At 40.8% G+C, this 17,639-nt stretch overlaps 2 protein-coding genes across 2 annotated transcripts in view; one reads left to right on the forward strand and one right to left on the reverse strand.

The window, feature by feature from the left end:
- pacsin1b (protein kinase C and casein kinase substrate in neurons 1b) overlaps nucleotides 1–3,698 on the reverse strand; it is a 317,673-nt gene extending 313,975 nt beyond the window's left edge. Inside the window, exon 1 of the mRNA XM_059653459.1 lies at nucleotides 3,469–3,698. The gene's annotated coding sequence lies outside the window, so the exon portion shown is untranslated. The remainder of the gene's footprint in view (nucleotides 1–3,468) is intronic.
- Nucleotides 3,699–3,825: 127 nt separating this feature from the next.
- On the forward strand, nucleotides 3,826–16,783 carry rps10 (ribosomal protein S10). Its single transcript, XM_048553635.1, has 6 exons — nucleotides 3,826–3,950; nucleotides 5,630–5,779; nucleotides 8,556–8,730; nucleotides 12,471–12,542; nucleotides 15,607–15,662; nucleotides 16,702–16,783. Exons 2-6 carry the CDS (start codon nucleotides 5,630–5,632, stop codon nucleotides 16,738–16,740), a joined length of 492 nt encoding a protein of 163 aa, XP_048409592.1. The 5' UTR covers nucleotides 3,826–3,950; the 3' UTR covers nucleotides 16,741–16,783.
- Nucleotides 16,784–17,639: the final 856 nt, after the last annotated feature.

Genomic DNA, 17,639 nt, shown 5'->3' on the forward strand with positions numbered 1-17,639 from the left:
TGATGCCTGTCCTGCTGAATGTTTTCAGCACTTGTGTTTTTATTTCAGCTCTCAGTGTTTGGAATATTTTGCTATCTAGCAGGATCACATCAATATTTTTTCTCATAACACAAATTTCTAATGATTCTAATGTCAACCATGCAGTACAGACAGGAAAGCCTACAATCAGGTTATTTATCTATCCTTTGGGCAAGGAGTGATGTGGGCATAGAAGGAAAAAAAGGTTCATTTCAGTAACTATACCAGGAGAAAAGAATCAATTATGTCAGGCAGTTTTAATCAGGCTCTGCATCTCTATTTTAAATTTGTGGCTCTTCATGTCATATTGTTGTCCAATCAGAAAAAGGGCCATTACAAATCCAAAGTCAGTGAAATGTTTGACAGCAATTCAATTAAAACATTCCAATGACACTATATTCCATAACCTGAAGCTTAAACATATTATTGTTAACAATATTCTTGCATGTGGAGCGCAATTAATCGATTTCTTTTAAGTAAACAGCATTGACAGTAATCAGCAATAATGATCTTTATTAAAAAGTACTCAAGAGAACAAAATGGCACAAGATATTGGACTATTAAAAAGGAGAATTATGTAAGAGATTCCATAAGTTATTGGCAGGGATAATCGGTCATATCATTGCACAAGACAGATTGTTTTCATTAATGGGATTCTACCCAGTGTTCTGGAGATCACATTGAACGGCAATTGCATTTATCAAGCTCCCATAACAAGTATCAATGTGCCACAAGGAAAAGCTGACATTTTCTCTCCAATAAACACCCTTGGTTATCAGGTCAGGGTGGGTAATGCTGGCATAATCACTGCACTATAAATAGAGCACTGCAAACCAATGAATTCTACAACTGATCACTACAAAGAATTTAAAACAATTTGTTCAGAAACATTAAATTAACATCTGTTGGTTTAAAATTTGCACCACCTTTCATAGCTATCAAAGCCTAATCATGCATGACTATAAATAGAAAGGCACTGTCACAGTCAATATGTGATATTTATTCAACTGCAAATGTTTTCACTGGTGACTTCTTTCATTCTGCTCTTCCTTCATACAAAAAGAAAGCTCTTGTCTTTGTTTGCAGGTGCTAATGATGTATGGCATTATCTGAGGAAGATTCCTGAAGATATGTGTTCAATCTCACCCTTGTCAGCACCTGCATGGATACTGGCATCCCATGTATGTTACATTCTCGACAAGGGGAAGGTCTTCACATATTAAAATCACTGGCCAAAGCGTGAAGGGTGCCATTGGTATAGTTCACCAGAAAGAGAGATTGTATTTTAGCCTAGCTACATCATGAACTCATTTGCCAATGAGATTATCACCAATCCAAAAATAAGTGCAGTTCCATCAACTCCCAGGAGATCCAGGTTGCTGTGTGCCTGCTGCTGCCTGGAGAGTGGGCCAAGCAGTTCAGGTCAGAGTGCTCAAAGATGGTGACCAAGTACACCAGCTCCAAGTGAAACACCTCATTGCACTGAAAAATAAAGGGCTCAAAATGAAGCAATCAGTGAATTCTGAGGAACTTAGTCCAGGAAATTCTAGTTGCACTATGCAGTCTGCCAGCAAACTGGTGCACAAGGTCACAGTATACCGAAAAGTCATGCTCCAATCCATGTTATGTCTTTGCACAGAATGGAGAGTATTCTATCCAATATGGACAAAGTGCAAAGTCCATCAACTAGACACTGCTGCCCACCATCAAGGAATCTCTCCTGACAGCTCACAGTTGCACTGAAAGCTCACTTCTTCCTATCCAAATGGTGGTAAAGACAGATTACGGCAAAGTTACGCAACACGCAGCAGATAACTCTAATCTGGATACCCACTCAGGGATAATGCACAGGTCCTTCTAAATCGTCTGTGAAAACATTGTTTGAGCAGGTTGACTGCTTGGTCGTTAACATATTAAAGGAGTAAAATCTCTTTCATATGATACAACTGCTGGACAGGTAATGGGGGGCTGTAATGCAGATGAAACCTAGCACTCCCTCATACTCATTTTTCTACTCCAGGAGAAGAAAATATAAGTGTTTTCCCTGGTCTAGTGACCTCAGTTACCTTCCTGAACAGCGGTGAATGGCAACTTTAGGATTTGTTGTTTATGTCGTCTACTGCAATTGGAAAGGAGTCAATGGCATAAAAAGGGTGATGATCACCTTGGCAGACATAGGCAATGCTGCTCATGTATAGCTGAAATTATGACTGCAGCAAATGTTGTAACACACTGATAGCCTCCTCTGTTAACCAACAGCATCCCGCACATTGGTCCTCAATCTACCCAAGACAGAAGCTCTCTGAATACTTAGATAATAAAGTGTGAAGCTGGATGAACACAGCAGGCCAAGCAGCATCTCAGGAGCACAAAAGCTGACGTTTCAGGCCTAGACCCTTCATCAGAGAGGGGGATGGGGTGAGGGTTCTGGAATAAATAGGGAGAGAGGAGGAGGTGGACCGAAGATGGAGAGAAAAGTGTAGATGGGGAGGTTGGGAGGGGATAGATCAAGGAGGTGGGATGAGGTTAGTAGGTAGGGGTGGGGTGGGAGGAAGGGATGGGTGAGAGGAAGAACAGGTTAGGGAGGCAGAGACAGGATGTGCTGGTTTTGGGATGCAGTGGGGGGAGGGGAAGAGCTAGGCTGGTTGTGTGGTGCAGTGGGGGGAGGGGGCGAACTGGGCTTGTTTTGGGATGCAGTGGGGGAAGGGGAGATTTTGAAGCTGGTGAAGTCCACATTGATACCATTGGGCTGCAGGGTGCCCAAGTGGAATATGAGTTGCTGTTCCTGCAACCTTTGCATGGCATCATTGTGGCACTGCAGGAGGCCCATGATGGACATGTCATCTAAAGAACAGGAGGGCAGTGACAAGTGCCTCACTCTTCCTCCTCATGGCCTACAGCATCAAAAGGTGGAGGAAGAATCCAACTGAATAAATCAATAGCTACAGACACCAAAAAGGTAGACAGTTGGGATTCTGGGCAGGTGCAAGTGCAACAAGGGATAGATTTTTCCTCAGCATCTATAGAAGGTAGGATTGGGATGTGAAAGGGGTTGAGGTTAGCAAGTGACACAATGAAATAAATCAGAAATGGCTGAAACTGTTAGTGAAAATAAGCCAATTAGGTAACGTGAACAAATTATGTTAAATATCAGCATCAGCCACATGAATCAGACTTTCAAGTTTCTTCATGTGAATTATTCATTGGATTGGGAGGGGGAAAGCAGGGTTGCAGCTCTATATAATTAGATTGCAGTTCTGAAAGCAAGCAACATGAAAGATTAGTCTTCTTGCTGTATTTTCAACATTTCAGTTAGATTCCCATTTGAGCCTATATTTGTGCAGAAATATTCCCAGCATCCTACTATTTTGCAGAAATTTTCCCACTATATTTCCATTTGAGCTTATATTTGTGCATAAATATTCCCAGCATTTTCTAAGCGCCACTCACTGTCCTGGTGCTGCTCCAACAACATCCACCGAGAACTACAATTCCCAGGAGGCACGACTGCCCGAAACACCATCACTGCGCCCAAATGAAGTACTGTAATCGGGGATAAAAGTCTCCATGTTGGCCACAACACTGCAGCTCAGTAGTACCCCTGTGCAGAAGCACACACCAATCGTTCCCTTACCGCCACAACCACAACCGTTCCTTTAAATCAACGGTACTAACGGCTGACCCTCGAGACCCAGTTGGCCAACGCGCCCAATCTTTTATACCGATCGGGACAAAATACAATTTGCATTTATTAAGTATAATTTTTTTTAAAAATATCAAACTCGGCTATTCCTTCTAATTATTCGAGGATTTATTTAAGTCAGGGCAGCTAGCGCAGATTGCAATATTAAGGACCCTCGCCGAAGGAGGAAGAGGCTCCGAGTGCGCATGCTCGGTCTTTTCCGGCTTCAGCCCCATTATTAGAGTTCAAGGTATGTGAAGAAAGGCTGTCCAAAATCCTTAAATATCTCTAACATCCCGCTGGGGTGAACTTTCAAGACCTCAATGGTGGTTGACACGCGTCATCTGTATTTATTCACTCACTCATTTCTATAATTTCATAAGTATTTATTGAATAGTTTATAAAATACCTCCCAGTTGCTGCTGCAGTCTTGGTGATATAGAGAGGGTAGGCCTCAGGCTCTGTTAATTGACTGAATAAAAGTTACAGGAAGTTGTTTCTCTAGGATGTTGTGTAGTTTTAAAGGTGTCTGTTTTGTGCCGTTATAGTTAGTATTAAGTTAATATTTTATGCAAGCTTTCTGGTTTCCCCGAGGTGAAAGTGTTCCTCTTATACCGCTGTTTCAAAGATGAGTTCCTGTAATAGATGTTTGAGCGTAATATCGACGATACACATGGTGGAAAGGCACTGATGTTAAGAAGAAAACGCGATTAAGAGGAAGTTTACTGATTTCAGACCTGGAATTAGCAGTTTGTCTACTGAGGAACTTTGGACACGCTGAAATTATATCAACTAGAATTCAAGAGAGCAGAGGGTGATTTGATTCAAGCCTGTAGATCCTCAAGGGTCTTGACAAGGTGGAAAGAGAAAGGGTGGGTGATTCGGGAATGAGGGGACACTTTTAAAGTTAGGGTCATGTTCTTTACAGCAAGTAAGGGGAATTTTTTTACAGTGGATCTGTGATGGAATATTCTGCCTCAGGAAGTTGGAATTGTTGAAAATAATGATCAATCCACTGTCACTCTTATTAAGGAATAATAAAAGATAGAATTGTGGAATTTGGAATGCAGATCAGCTGTGAGCTTATTAATTGGCAATGCAGATTTGAAGGGCTGGCTGACCTACTTCTAAATTGTATGCTTGGAGTCGCTTTCTGAAGCTGCCTCTTGAGTAGCTTAAGTGTGATATTTCAAAAATGATTGTATTTTATCTTCAGATGTAACTAACAGAAATACATCTAAAGATAAGAACAATCTTTTGATTAATTTACTTTGTTTCAGCTTCATTATGAAACTGTTGGTTTGAAAGCTGTTTTCATCAGCAGTTTAGGTTGTGCCTCAACACTGGGCCTTTGGGCAGAGAGACTACCAAATTGTGGGAGGTCACATGTTCAATACAGAACCCAGGCTCCTGATCTGGGCTGGCCCCTTAAGAAGCCAAGCATATGCCCTACGCTGTCTCTAGCTGCCTTTACTGTTGACGTTCCTACAGAGATTGACATGTAGGTGTTGAAGAAAGACAACTTTGAAGAGGCATTTCACAATACGGACACCTTATGGTGGAATTTTGAAAGGGACAGGGAGGAGGGAGTCTAACTAGGACACTGAATTTTGTAAATCTTGTCTCTAATCAGTAATGACTAAATTTATAATTAGTAATAAGCCCCTTGTTGCTATTTCATTTTCTTAAAACAAACTTCAGAATTGTTCTATAGGCTGTCAGATGGAGGTTGTTATAAACAGGAGGGACTGAGTGTTCCAGGCCACAGATACTGTCAGCGTACTTCTGGATTACTCTTAACCAAAAATATAAGATAAATGTTGTAGTGAACGTGTGCATATTGGAAGAGAATCACCTAATATTAGGTTATGACCAAACTAGATCTTGTGAAATTCCAATGTTGAAGTCCCCTATTCTGTTTTATTTCAGATGCTGATGCCTAAGAAGAATCGTATTGCTATCTATGAGCTCCTCTTCAAGGAGGGGGTAATGGTAGCCAAGAAGGATGTGCATATGCCAAAACATCCAGAACTGGCAGACAAAAATGTCCCAAACCTGCACGTAATGAAAGCCATGCAGGTATCATATTTAAATAACTATGATTTATAAACAGTCTATAAATTTCGAAGAAACTTCATATCAACGTTATGAAACAAATTTGACACTGGCCTTTAGTTGATGAAATGGTAAGGCAGATGGCCAAAAACGTGTTTAGGGAGATAATGTTTAAAGGTGAATATTAAAAATGGAAAGTAAGCAGTATTGGGTGTGTGAAGGGTGTTTCAGAGTTTAGGATCTTGGCAGCTCAATACATGATCACTAATGGTGGAGAGACGGTAAGATTGGTCAGCATTCGAGAGTTGCAGTTGTCTCGCTGTTATAGATCTGGAGACCACAAAGATAGAGAGGGCTGCCGTCGATCAGAATGAAAGACAGGCCTCATTTTTACATACAGCTTCGGTCAGAAGTGCTGTGGGGTGATCCAACTTCCTGAAATCCCTGACATCACTGATGGGGGTCTTCAGCCAATTTGGTTCACTTCTTATGATATCAAGAAGGAGCTGAAAGCACTGCACGCCACTAAGGCTTTGGGCTCTGACAGCATTCTGGCAATAATACTGAGGATGTGCTCAAGCTAACTGCCTCAGCATGGCTGTTCCAGTAAAGGGACAGAGCTAGCAATTACCTAGTATGTGTAAACTTGCCTGGGTAGAGTCAGTTATTCTAGCCAATTATCACCTGTCAGGCTGCTCTCAAACTTCAGCAAAGGGTTAGACGGTATAGTCGACAAGCAGCAGTTACACAGCAGTGACCTACTTGCTGGTTCTCGGTTTTGGCTCCACCAAGGTCATACAGTTCCTGACCTCATTATAACTGTAATCCAAGCATTAACAAAAGAGCTGAATTTAAGAGGCGAGGTATGATTGACTGCCCTTGATATCAATGTAGTGTTTGACCAAGTGGCATTGAGGAGCCCTTGCTAAACAGGAATTTTGGGATGGTGGGGGTTTGGAGTCGGATACATAGATGATGATTGTGGTTATTGGAGGCTGTGTATCAAGTAACAAGGTGAGAAAATTCATAAAGCCAAAGTACAAAGGGATCTGGGGGTGCTAGTCCAGGATTCTCTAAAGGTTAACTAGCTGGTAAAGTCCATGATTAAGAAAGTGAATGTAATGTTGTCGTTTATCTCAAGAGGGTTGGAATATAAAAGCAGCGATGTACTTCTGAGACTTTATAAAGCTCTAGTTAGGCCCTATTTAGAATTCTGTGTCCAATTTTGGGCGCCACACCTCAGGAAGGACATACTGGCGCTGGAGCGTGTCCAGCAGAGATTCACATGGATGATCCCTGGAATGGTAGGCCTAACATAGAATGAACGGCTGAGGCTCCTGGGATTGTATTCATTAGAGTTTAGAAGGTTGAGGGGAGATCTAATATAAACGTACAAGATAATGCATGGCTTAGAAAGGGTGGACACTGGGAAGTTGTTTCCGTTAGGCGGGGAGACTAGCACCCGTGGGCACAGCCTTAGATTTAGAGGGGGTAAATTTAGAACGGAAATGAGGAGACATTTCTTCAGCCAGAGAGTGGTGGGCCTGTGGAATTCATTGCCTCGGAGCGCAGTGGAGGCCAGGATGTTAAATGTCTCCAAGGCAGAGATTGATGAATTCTTGATCTCGCACGGAATTAAGGGATGGCCGGGGTGAGTGCGGGTAAATGGAGTTGAAATGCCCATCAGCCATGATTAAAAGCGAAGTGGACTCAATGGGCCGAATGGCCTTACTTCGACTCCTATGTCTTATGGTCTTCCCTGGACGTAGTTGTAAGTGTTCTTCAAGGTATACTTTAAAGCCAATCATTTTTCAGCTGCCTCTGGTCAGAAGTGCGGATATTTGCTGATTGCACAGTATTCTATGCGACTGTTAAAATACTGAAGCAGTCTGTACCCATACATGCAGCAAGAGCTGGACTGTACTAGATTTTGAGTAATAAATGGCAAGTGATGTTTGTGCCACACAGCTGCCAGGTGATGACCATTTCCATCAAGACAGAATTCAAACATTTCCTGTTTTTCCAGTGGCATTACCATTGCTGAATCCTCCAGTGTAAGCATGTTGGAGGTTGCTGTTAAGCAGCAGCAGCTAGACCAGCCAGAACAAGTCAGGCTATTAATTCTGTCAGTGTAACACACCACCTGACTCCCAAAAGTCAGTGGATCATCTGCGAGGTAGAGGTACTTGTTGCAATACTGAAGAAGCTCAAGCCATCCAAGATAAGGGTCTGCAGGATTGGTATTTCACCTACTCACTTGAACCTTCTATTCCTCCACTAGTAATGCATAGAGACAGCAGTGTACTGTAGCAACTCATTTAAGCCTTTTTTGACCATATGTTCTAAACCCATGTTTGAAATCTAGAACTCCCTTTTAACAGAACTGTGGACTCACCCACACCAGACAGATGATAATGGCTCAAGGACACTTCAGGTTGGGCAACAAATTCTGGCATTGCCAGTGATGCCCCAGATCCTGTAAAAGAATGAAAAACCTTGTTAATCTGAAAAGCCTGTTTGCAAAGCAATTCACTGCAGTATATGGATCAGTAACTTGAGGGCTATAGTGATGACAAAGGAAGACATATATGTTTTGGATATTCGAACAAATAGATAGATACCCACTGTACCCTGAAAGCTACATATTTGTCCCTTAAATTTGCTTTACTCCAGTTAGTAGTTCAGAATCTCAGATATTGTATTTTAAGCATGAAGGATTCACTTTGAAAGAAAATTGTATTTCAGATATACTAAAAAAAAATGAAAACACCTAACAGAGTTGTTTCTTCTTGATTTTTAGTCTTTGAAATCTCGTGGTTATGTAAAGGAGCAGTTTGCTTGGCGACATTTCTACTGGTATCTGACAAACGAGGGCATCCAGTACCTACGTGACTACCTTCACCTTCCTCCTGAAATTGTTCCTGCTACTCTACGTCGCCAGACTCGTCCTGAGACTGCCAGGCCAAGGCCTAAAGGTAATACACTTTCCAGATATCCTGCAGTTGTTAACATTAGACAAGCTTGACAAAAGCTCAGATTATATAAATACAACACTGTTGTTGCTATCTCACTTGTGTGTGGCTAACATTAACTGACTACTTTGAAAAATAAATGTGCAATGTGGTTCTGGAATCTTTTTCTGGACATTCTGTCTTGTCAAGTCTTTTTACGTGGAGAATAAACAGGGCTGACGAATATATTTACCCGCAAAGATAATGTACTGGGAAAAAGAAAATAGGGGAAAAAATAGCCAAGACTATGCATTAGTATTGTCACGTTTTTGAGGCTGCAACAGCTAAGATCTGTATAAATTTTTGTACACTTATGGAAAGATTGATATGTAGTAAGGGGTGTAATGTCTATTTCCAGCTGAAAAGGCAAGAGTTACGTGTGCAGAAGTTGAGGCATAATGGCTCAGTGCAGGTTAGGCGGACTGACCATGCTAAATTGCCCAGTGCCCAGGGATGTGTGGGCTCGGTGAAGTAGTTTTGGGGAAATGCAGGCCTACGTGGATGGGGTCACTTCTGGTGGGACGCTCTTTGGAGGTTCTGATCTGCTTTCACACTTCAGAACTTCTTTGTGTATGTGCCACAAAATTCCTACATATTTCTGAAAACCGGTTTCTCACTGCTGTGGTGCATTCATCCAAAGCAAAATAAGTATAGTGTCACTACACAAGAAGAAATGGTTATAAATTATATTTGTAACTTGCATTTTTCCAGAATCGCCTAAATTTAATTTTAATGCCCACTTCTGTACACTGAGAATGCAAATTCTCAGTCCTCAAAGTTTGGTGCACAAGGTTACTGTTAAAACTAAGATGAGTAGACAAGGGTATCAAGGCTTATGGAATCAAGGTGAATAGATGACGTTGTGCTAACATTCATCATGAATGATGAGATAAACGTGAGGGGCTGAATAGCCTACTCTCCTAATGCCTCACTACCCTGAATAATTGGGAAGCTTTTTGGGATGTTGCTGTGTATTCACTGGAGTAGCTCTCTGTTCTGGTGATACTGGCCAAGTGTCTGCACAGCTCTGTTCTTCAGTAATAATAATGAGAACTCCTTGAGTTTTGGAGGAATACGTTGCATTCAGGCTATGTGCCATGATGCCTTAAAAATACAGAAACAGTACAGCTCACCTATTGATGTTTGTGTATTCTACTCTTTGGCTGCTTCTCCACAAGTAGAGAAAATGTACTCCACTACTTTATCCACATCAAAGCAGCCAGTTCAGAGAATTGGTGAAAATCAGTTAATAGAGATCTAGACTCTTCTGGTCACAGAAGGTATACAGTGCATGAAATAAGTCAACAAATAACTTGACCCTTGCTCTGACCAACAGTGTGTAGCAATTGACATTTTATATTTCATACATCCTAAAAATTCTTCCTCACTGAGGTGAGACTATTATTGGCAGTACATGGTTCTCACTTTATTTTGCCGATGTTTTATCCTTAAGTTGCGACCCAATTTGGTAGTGATACCACCAAGCTTACTTTTATCTGTCATGGGCCAGTCTGTTTGTCAAACCAAACTTTGCCTGGGAGGTTGCTGCATTTTCAAACAAATTCGGAGTACATGAAGTTCTTTTGCACATTTCTTAAACTGTAGCAAGGCACCGTGTTTGAAGTTTAAATGTGGTAAAAAGCAACTGGGGGTGCCGTAGTTTTAAAATCCAGTTGTATACCAAGATTTTGTCGGTCTGAGGCAGGTCTGTCTGGATTCAGACATTTTGAATTACTTGTGACGTACTTTAGAACATTATCTGCAAATATAGTTGTAGAGCTGTACAGCATACAACAGACCCTTCAGTCCAACTTGTCCACGCTGACCAGATATCCTAAATTAATCTACTCCCATTTGGCTCATCCCTCTTAGACCCTTCCTATTCATGTACCCATCCAGGTGCCTTTTAAATGTTGTAATTAGATCAGCCGCCACCACTTCCTCTTGCACCTCATTCCATACATGCATCACCTGCATGAAAAAGTTGCCCCTTGCATCCCTTTTAAATCTTTCCCCTCTCACCTTAAACGTATGCCTTCTCGTTTTGGATTCCCTTGCCCTGGGGAAAATACCTTGGCGAATTCGCCCTATTCATGCCCCTCATGATTTTATAAACCTCTAAAAGGTCACCCTTCAGCCTCTGACGCTCTGGGGAAAATAGCCCCAGTATCTCCCCTGTTGCTTAAACCCTCCAACCCTGGCAACACCCTTGTAAATCTTTTCTGAATCCTTTCAAGTTTCACAAACAGGAGGGAGACCAGAATTGCATGCAGTATTCAGAAAGTGGCTGAACTAATGTCCTGTACAGCCACAACATGACCTCCAACTCCTATACTCTGTGGACTGACTAATAAAGGCATGCACATCAATTGGTTTCTCAGTATGCTATCTACCTGGGAATCCACTTTTAGGAACAATGAACCTGCACTCCAAGGTTGCTTTCAGCAACACTCTAAGACCTTTAACATTAGGTGTATAAGTCCTGCCCTCGGCTGCCTTGCCAAAATGCAGGACCGCACAACTAAATTCCATCTGCCACCCATCGGCCCATCTGATCAAGAGCCTGTTGTCCTCTGAGGTAACCACCTTTTGCTGTCAACAGCACTACTAGTTTTGGTGTCATCTGCAAACTTACAAACAATACCTCCTATGTTCACATCCAAATCACTTACATAAATTACAAAAAGCAATGGACCCAGCACTGATCCTTGTTGCACACAGCTGGCCACAGGCCTCCAGTTTGCAAAGCAACCCTCTGTCTCCTACCTTCAAGCCACTTCTGTATCTACATGGCTAATTCTCCCTGTATTCCATGTGATCTAACCTTGTTAACCAGACTACCATGCAGAACTTTGTCGAACACTTTACTGAAATCCACGTAGAATTTGTCTGCTGCTCTTCATTACTATTTAGAAAAAACACTCATGTTAATGAGACACGTGATACAGAAAAAGCCCAGTTGACGAGTGTATATCAAGAAATGATTTTTCAGCCTTCACCAAATATCGTAGACTTCTATAATTAGATTGCATTTATTAAAGTTCTTTAAATTTAAAAGTTGCAACTTACCAAAGTGTTCTCGCATCAAGCTCTGATGGAAGAATGGCAAAATTCAAATAGTATCTGTTACCTCCCCTTTTTGTGGTGGTTAAGTAGAATTTGCTGTGAAAATCCTTGAGACACTAGGGACGATAGCTAGCCCAATTAGTGGTATAGCTTTGCTGTTAGTTGACCTCAAGCTAAGATCTACTTTTGTTCTGCTCTTATTTTAACATCAATCTTGGCTGAATGGTTGAACTCTCGTTGTGTTATGTTCAAAGATTTGGGTTCCATAGAATCAATCTTAGCATGTAAGTAATGCTGGCATTTAATCAGAAGTTTTGCACTGTCCTTTAGATGGTGCCTAACTTTTGGGGTAAGGGCAAGACTTTTTTTTAAAAAAAAGAAAATTATCTTGGCATCATAATAAGCCAACCAGTGGCACTAAAATAGATAATGCTGTCAGTTTTTCATTGCTGTTTTAGGGTTTCAGTGGGTATATGATGGTATTAACCCAAGTTACAAACACTTACAGTTTAGCTTTATTGTTTCTGAAGCACCATTCTTATGTGTTGATATTATTTAAAGTGGTGTATAAATTGAAGTTAATTCTAATCTTTTACCTTTCAAATATAGTATCTGTTAACATTATGGAAAATTTGCAGGTCTGGGTGAGGACCGTCCAGCTCGTCTTCGCGGTGAAGCTGACAGAGACTCTTACAGGCGGGCTGCTCCCCGTAAGTATTGATCATTAGCCAAGAGTTGAATGGATCATGTCTAACTTGATTCTGCATCCAGGTTTATAATTCATTGATAATGCAACAAATTGGACACAGTTCAAAGAAACTGAACTTGCATGTGAGTTTTTTTCTTCCCTCTCCAGAACCTCAAAACGCTTTCCCCCTTTGTCCACAAAGTGGAACTTGAGTGGCTGTTTACTTTGTTTTTTAAAAAAGCAGCCAGTAGTAGCGGAAGTGTACTGATCGTCTTTTTAAATTGTTTGTTCGCAATTAACTAGTCAGTTTGAGAAGAAATAGATTTAGCCCAGATAATGTATTCACTTTGCTCTATCTTTTTAAAGAATTCTTGAATTTTCGTTGCACACTCTTACCATGTTGTCCTGAATTCAAACCTTAGCAATCCTTGTAAATTTTTTTTTGTTTGATTCTAGCACAAGTTTATAAATATCTTGGAGTGGAAACCAGGACTGGGATGTATAATGTCTTTAATAAAAGCGAAATCACTCCAGAAGCTGGAAATCAAATATTAAAATAAAAGTGCTGGAGAAACTCATTAGGTCTGACCGTATCTGTGGAGAGAGAAAAACACAGTTAATGTTTTTGGTCCCGATTTATATTCTTCAGAACTAAAAAGACTGGAAAATAGTGTTAAAATGCTGTTGATGGTAGCGTAGGCAGGAGTGGAGCAGGTGGTGAGGGTGTCCCAGAGCAAAAGGCAGTGCTAACAAAAGTAAAGGAGAAATAAGAAGTTGAAGAGCAGTAATGCTTTGAAGTTGTGAAACTCCATATCGAGATGTTCCTCTAGCTTGCATTGAGCTTCATTGGAACACAGCAGCAGACCCAGAATGGAAACATTCACACTGGAGCGAGATGTTAGTTGAAATAGCAAGCAACGGGAAGACGGGTCATTCTTGTGGGCATGCTCTGCAAAGTGGTCATGTGGTCTGCACTTAATTATAAATTTTCTCATCGGGTATAAGTGGAAATTCCTGCACTGTCATCTTGGGCTTTGCCTATGACTACTTTGGATTTTAAATCTAAGTCTACGTGTACAGTGATGTTTTGCATGAATTATACCTTCAAATGATTTTTCTCACCTTGACTTGTGGTGGTAACTTTAGTACCAGGGTATGATTTATAGGCAGTTGCCATAGGATTTTAATGCCAGTTTTTGAATAGGGTGGATGTTGAACCTTATTGTTCTTTGTGGCTTAGTAGTAACATGCTGGATGTTGCCTTTACTCATCAAGGTGATGGGAAGTTTTGTATATCAGTCCAATACAACAGCTATTGAGGACTTTTGGAGTGAGGCCAAACTATTGAGTATTAACACTTGTAGTTCCAACTGAGCCACAATTGGGAACAGTGTAGGTAGTTACGTAGATTAACTACAGTACAAGTGTGGATGCCAGTAGTTGAATGAATTAAACTTCATTGGCTTCTAACACAATTAGATGACTCAGCCGCTTAATCTTTTTACCATTGGGTATCTAATCTTCAGCCTTTCTGCATGGAATCCATCTTTGTCCATATCTTTTGATGCCTTCAGTTAGCAAGAACCTAACAGTCACAGTTTTAAAATGAACAATTGTTCCAGCACTGAGTCACAATTTATAGGATTCCGAGCTTCTCCATCATCGCATGTAAGAAGTGTATTCTAATTAAACTGCTGAAAGGTCTATAAAATCATCTTTGAAGTTAAAATGCATTTGCAGAAAAGTAAAACCATTCTGCTAATACAGTCAAACCTTAGATGTCACCTTTTATTAAACTGAGGCCCCCCTCTTTATCTTGGGGTCAGATTGTCTTGCCTTTACTGCTTTTAATAGCTTCCTTGTAAGATGCCTGGATATGCATCTGAAGTCCTGTAACTGGACATGGAATTAGGCTGAGTTGCTCATTTTTCAGCCAGTGAAAACAAGGGCAGAGTGGCCTCTTTCTGTGCTTTAGATGTTCAAATATTTAGAAAATGCACACCAGGATAGATGTAGGGAGAAAGTGGGTAGTGACAATGTTTCTTTTGGATCTTATGTCATGCATGGGTCTTCGATCAGCTCCTTGCCTGATCTGGCATTTTCTATGGGTTGAGGAGTGTTGGTTATTTATATTAAGATTTGGCCGGGTGTTACTTATGTCTCTGGCATTGGCAGGATGCTGTATTTGGCATGCAGTGAAATTTTGCTGTCTTGATATCAATGCTTCTTTATGGCTTTCCTTCTTCCTGAAGAAATGAAACTATTTCATTTTCATACCATTTGTCAATGTTGACTGTAACCTTTCTTGATCCCACCTGTTGTAGATAAGCTCCTGAGATTGACAAGTAAATCTAGGCTCTCTTTTCAATTTTTTATTGATGGGGCTGCAGTTTGTTGGAGTATTGCAGTTTTGTTTGGTCCTTTCTGGCTATTCATCTGAAGTAATCATTGTCTGTTGAAATTGGGAGTCTGGCTTTGAATATGATTGTGGCTATATTCTGCATATTTTGTGACACTGAATTATTTGCAAGTATCAGGAAGTATGTAACCCAAACGTGTGTTCTGTTTGTGTGATTCTCTGAACTTGAATATTAAATCACATAAAGAACACTCCATGGAGTCACATGATTGTTGAAGAACTGTTGTCCATTTAAGTAGCAGCTTAACTGAAAAATGGAGTATCTTAAATTACCAGATGGACTGGGAGGGGTATGCAACCAAGCCCCAAGGTTTGTTGGGTGATTGAAAGAATACCTGCCCTTAGTCAAAAAGTAGCTTCAGGGATGTGCAGAGCATTTTGGTCCCCATCCTTATTTTAAATCAAGTATATCCATCTCTCTTTACCCACTTGGGTCAGCCTTTTGCCCTGAATCATCAGGCTCCACCTCAATTTTGAGGTGAGTTTATTTCGGAAACTGAGTTCTGGGCTGCTGTGTCTGGTTACGATCGGCACAGGGTACAGGGGTCTTGAGGATGTGGTACAGTTATAACATTGGAAAGACATTTGGATAGACACAGGAATAGGAAAAGTTTGGATCTATCCTAGTCGGAAAGAGTTTATAGATACCTTTTAATTGTTTTTACAGTTGGTGCAGACAAAAAGGCTGAAGCTGGTGCTGGTGCAGCCACAGAATTCCAGTTTGTAAGTATTGCCTTCTTTCTAAGTGGGGGTGAGGGTGCAAAATCATCTGAAATTTGTTGATCCAGTGGCTGAAGTAAGGAAAATAATTTATGCTAGTTCTAAAGCATTGAATAAGTCGAGTCTATATACAAAGTCAGAAGGACTGTCCATTGTAATGCTGTTAGTTAAAGTGAGATGTACAGCACAGAAACAGACCCTTGGGCCTAACTTGTCCGTACTGAACAGATATCCTAAATAAATCTAGTCCCATTTGGCCCATGTTCTTCTAAACCCTCACTCTTCGTGTACTCATCCGGATGCCTTTTAAATGTTGCTGTTGTTGTTCCAGCTTCCATCACGTCCTCTGGCAGCTCATTCTATACATGCATGACCCTCTGTGTAAAGGTCTCCTAGTCCCACCTGCATTGAATGGGTTGTTTTAAAACGAATTGTGCATCTGTCATGATAAATTGTATACCCTGGGCTCATTTGTATTGGAGTGAAGGGTGCCTTGTTTGAAGTGTATAATGTCTTGCCAAGGAGGAATATAAAAAGAACGTTTCGTCTTGGGTTCAGAACTAGGGATAGTATTTCAAAATTAGGGTTCACCCTTTCAGGATTTGAGTTTTTTTTTTGTTTGAGGGTTGTGTGCCTTTCAGAATCTGTGCCTAAGAAAGCAGTGTCATGAATATTTTTAAGATAAGTGGATTGATTCTTGCTGGGGGAATCCACTGTTACTGGGGGTAGACGGGCATGTGGGTTTCAAAACATACAGATCAAAGATGATCTTAGTCAATGGTAGAACAGGCTGGGGCTGGCCAAGTTGCTGCTCTTCCTTGTTTGTGCATCCATTGATAGTATCACAAACCTCCCTCTGCCTGCAAAATGTGTGGCTCACAAGTAAACTGTTATTCCTGTACTAGAACAGGGGTTAACAGACATAAAGTTTTTGTTTTATACTTTCTGAACAGACCAAGAGAATCATGGCAATATTTTCCTAAGCTGTACTGGTGAGGTGGTTCAGACGTTTACAAATTGATTATTGTCCTTTTTTTTACAGAGAGGCGGATTTGGCCGTGGTCGTGGACAACCCCAATAACTGTACAATTTGCTGTGTAAAATAAAGTCAGTTGAAACACAAACTGTGGAAGTGGGATAATCATTAATCTTATTCACATTTTCATTTCATTTAAGCAAAGCTGTTTTTCTTGGTGAGGCTAAGAAAAACTTGAGCAGGGATTCTGGAATGGGGATACTATCACTCCCACATTACATGCCGTCCTGACTTGAAAATATCTCCATGTTCCTTCATTTGTCACTGAGTCAATCCTGAAACATTAGAGCAGGGATCTGGCTACAATGACAGGTTAAGTTGTTGGATGTGAGTTTGCTCGCTGAGCTGGAAGGTTAGTTTTCAGATGTTTCGTCACCATTCTAGGTAACATCGTCAGTGAGCCTCCGATGAAGCGCTGGTGTTACGTCCAGCACTTCATCGGAGGCTCACTGATGATCTTACCTAGAATGGTGATGAAACGTCTGAAAACTAACCTTCCAGCTCAGCGAGCAAACTCTCTCATCCAGAACCTCAACCTGAGCTACAAATCCTCAGGTTTAAGTTTTTTTTTTGGTACATCAGATTGCTTGGTTTAATCTGAAACAGTTAGAAATAAGTCAAATATAGATTGGAACAAATGCGTGAAATTAATAGGCATATATAGTGAAAGAGACAGAAAAAGCAGAAAGGTCATGGAAAAGGGAACATCTTCAGCCTGGGAAAAATGAGAATGGATTATTTTATTAGAGTTGCTGCAGGGAATTACTGCTTTTGTGTAGGCAAAACCTGACCTTGAATATTATTTGCCTTTAGATGCAGGCATTATTTTTAGAACTGCATCATGAAGTATTGTCACACTTTAGTCCTATGTACTTGGGGCATCAAATTATTCAACTTTAAACTGAAATTAGGGAAACTATAACAGAAGTCCTTATGCTGGCATA

The sequence above is a fragment of the Stegostoma tigrinum genome, chromosome 21 (genome assembly GCF_030684315.1).
Source record: "Stegostoma tigrinum isolate sSteTig4 chromosome 21, sSteTig4.hap1, whole genome shotgun sequence".
Lineage (NCBI taxonomy): Eukaryota > Metazoa > Chordata > Chondrichthyes > Orectolobiformes > Stegostomatidae > Stegostoma > Stegostoma tigrinum.

Bases quoted from the DNA above. Each gene is read 5' to 3' on its own strand.
- rps10 (XM_048553635.1), top strand. From the start codon at position 5,630: ATGCTGATGCCTAAGAAGAATCGTATTGCTATCTATGAGCTCCTCTTC. The intron at 5,780-8,555 runs GTATCATATTTA...CTTGATTTTTAG, and splicing joins ACGTAATGAAAGCCATGCAG to TCTTTGAAATCTCGTGGTTA. The intron at 8,731-12,470 runs GTAATACACTTT...GAAAATTTGCAG, and splicing joins TGCCAGGCCAAGGCCTAAAG to GTCTGGGTGAGGACCGTCCA.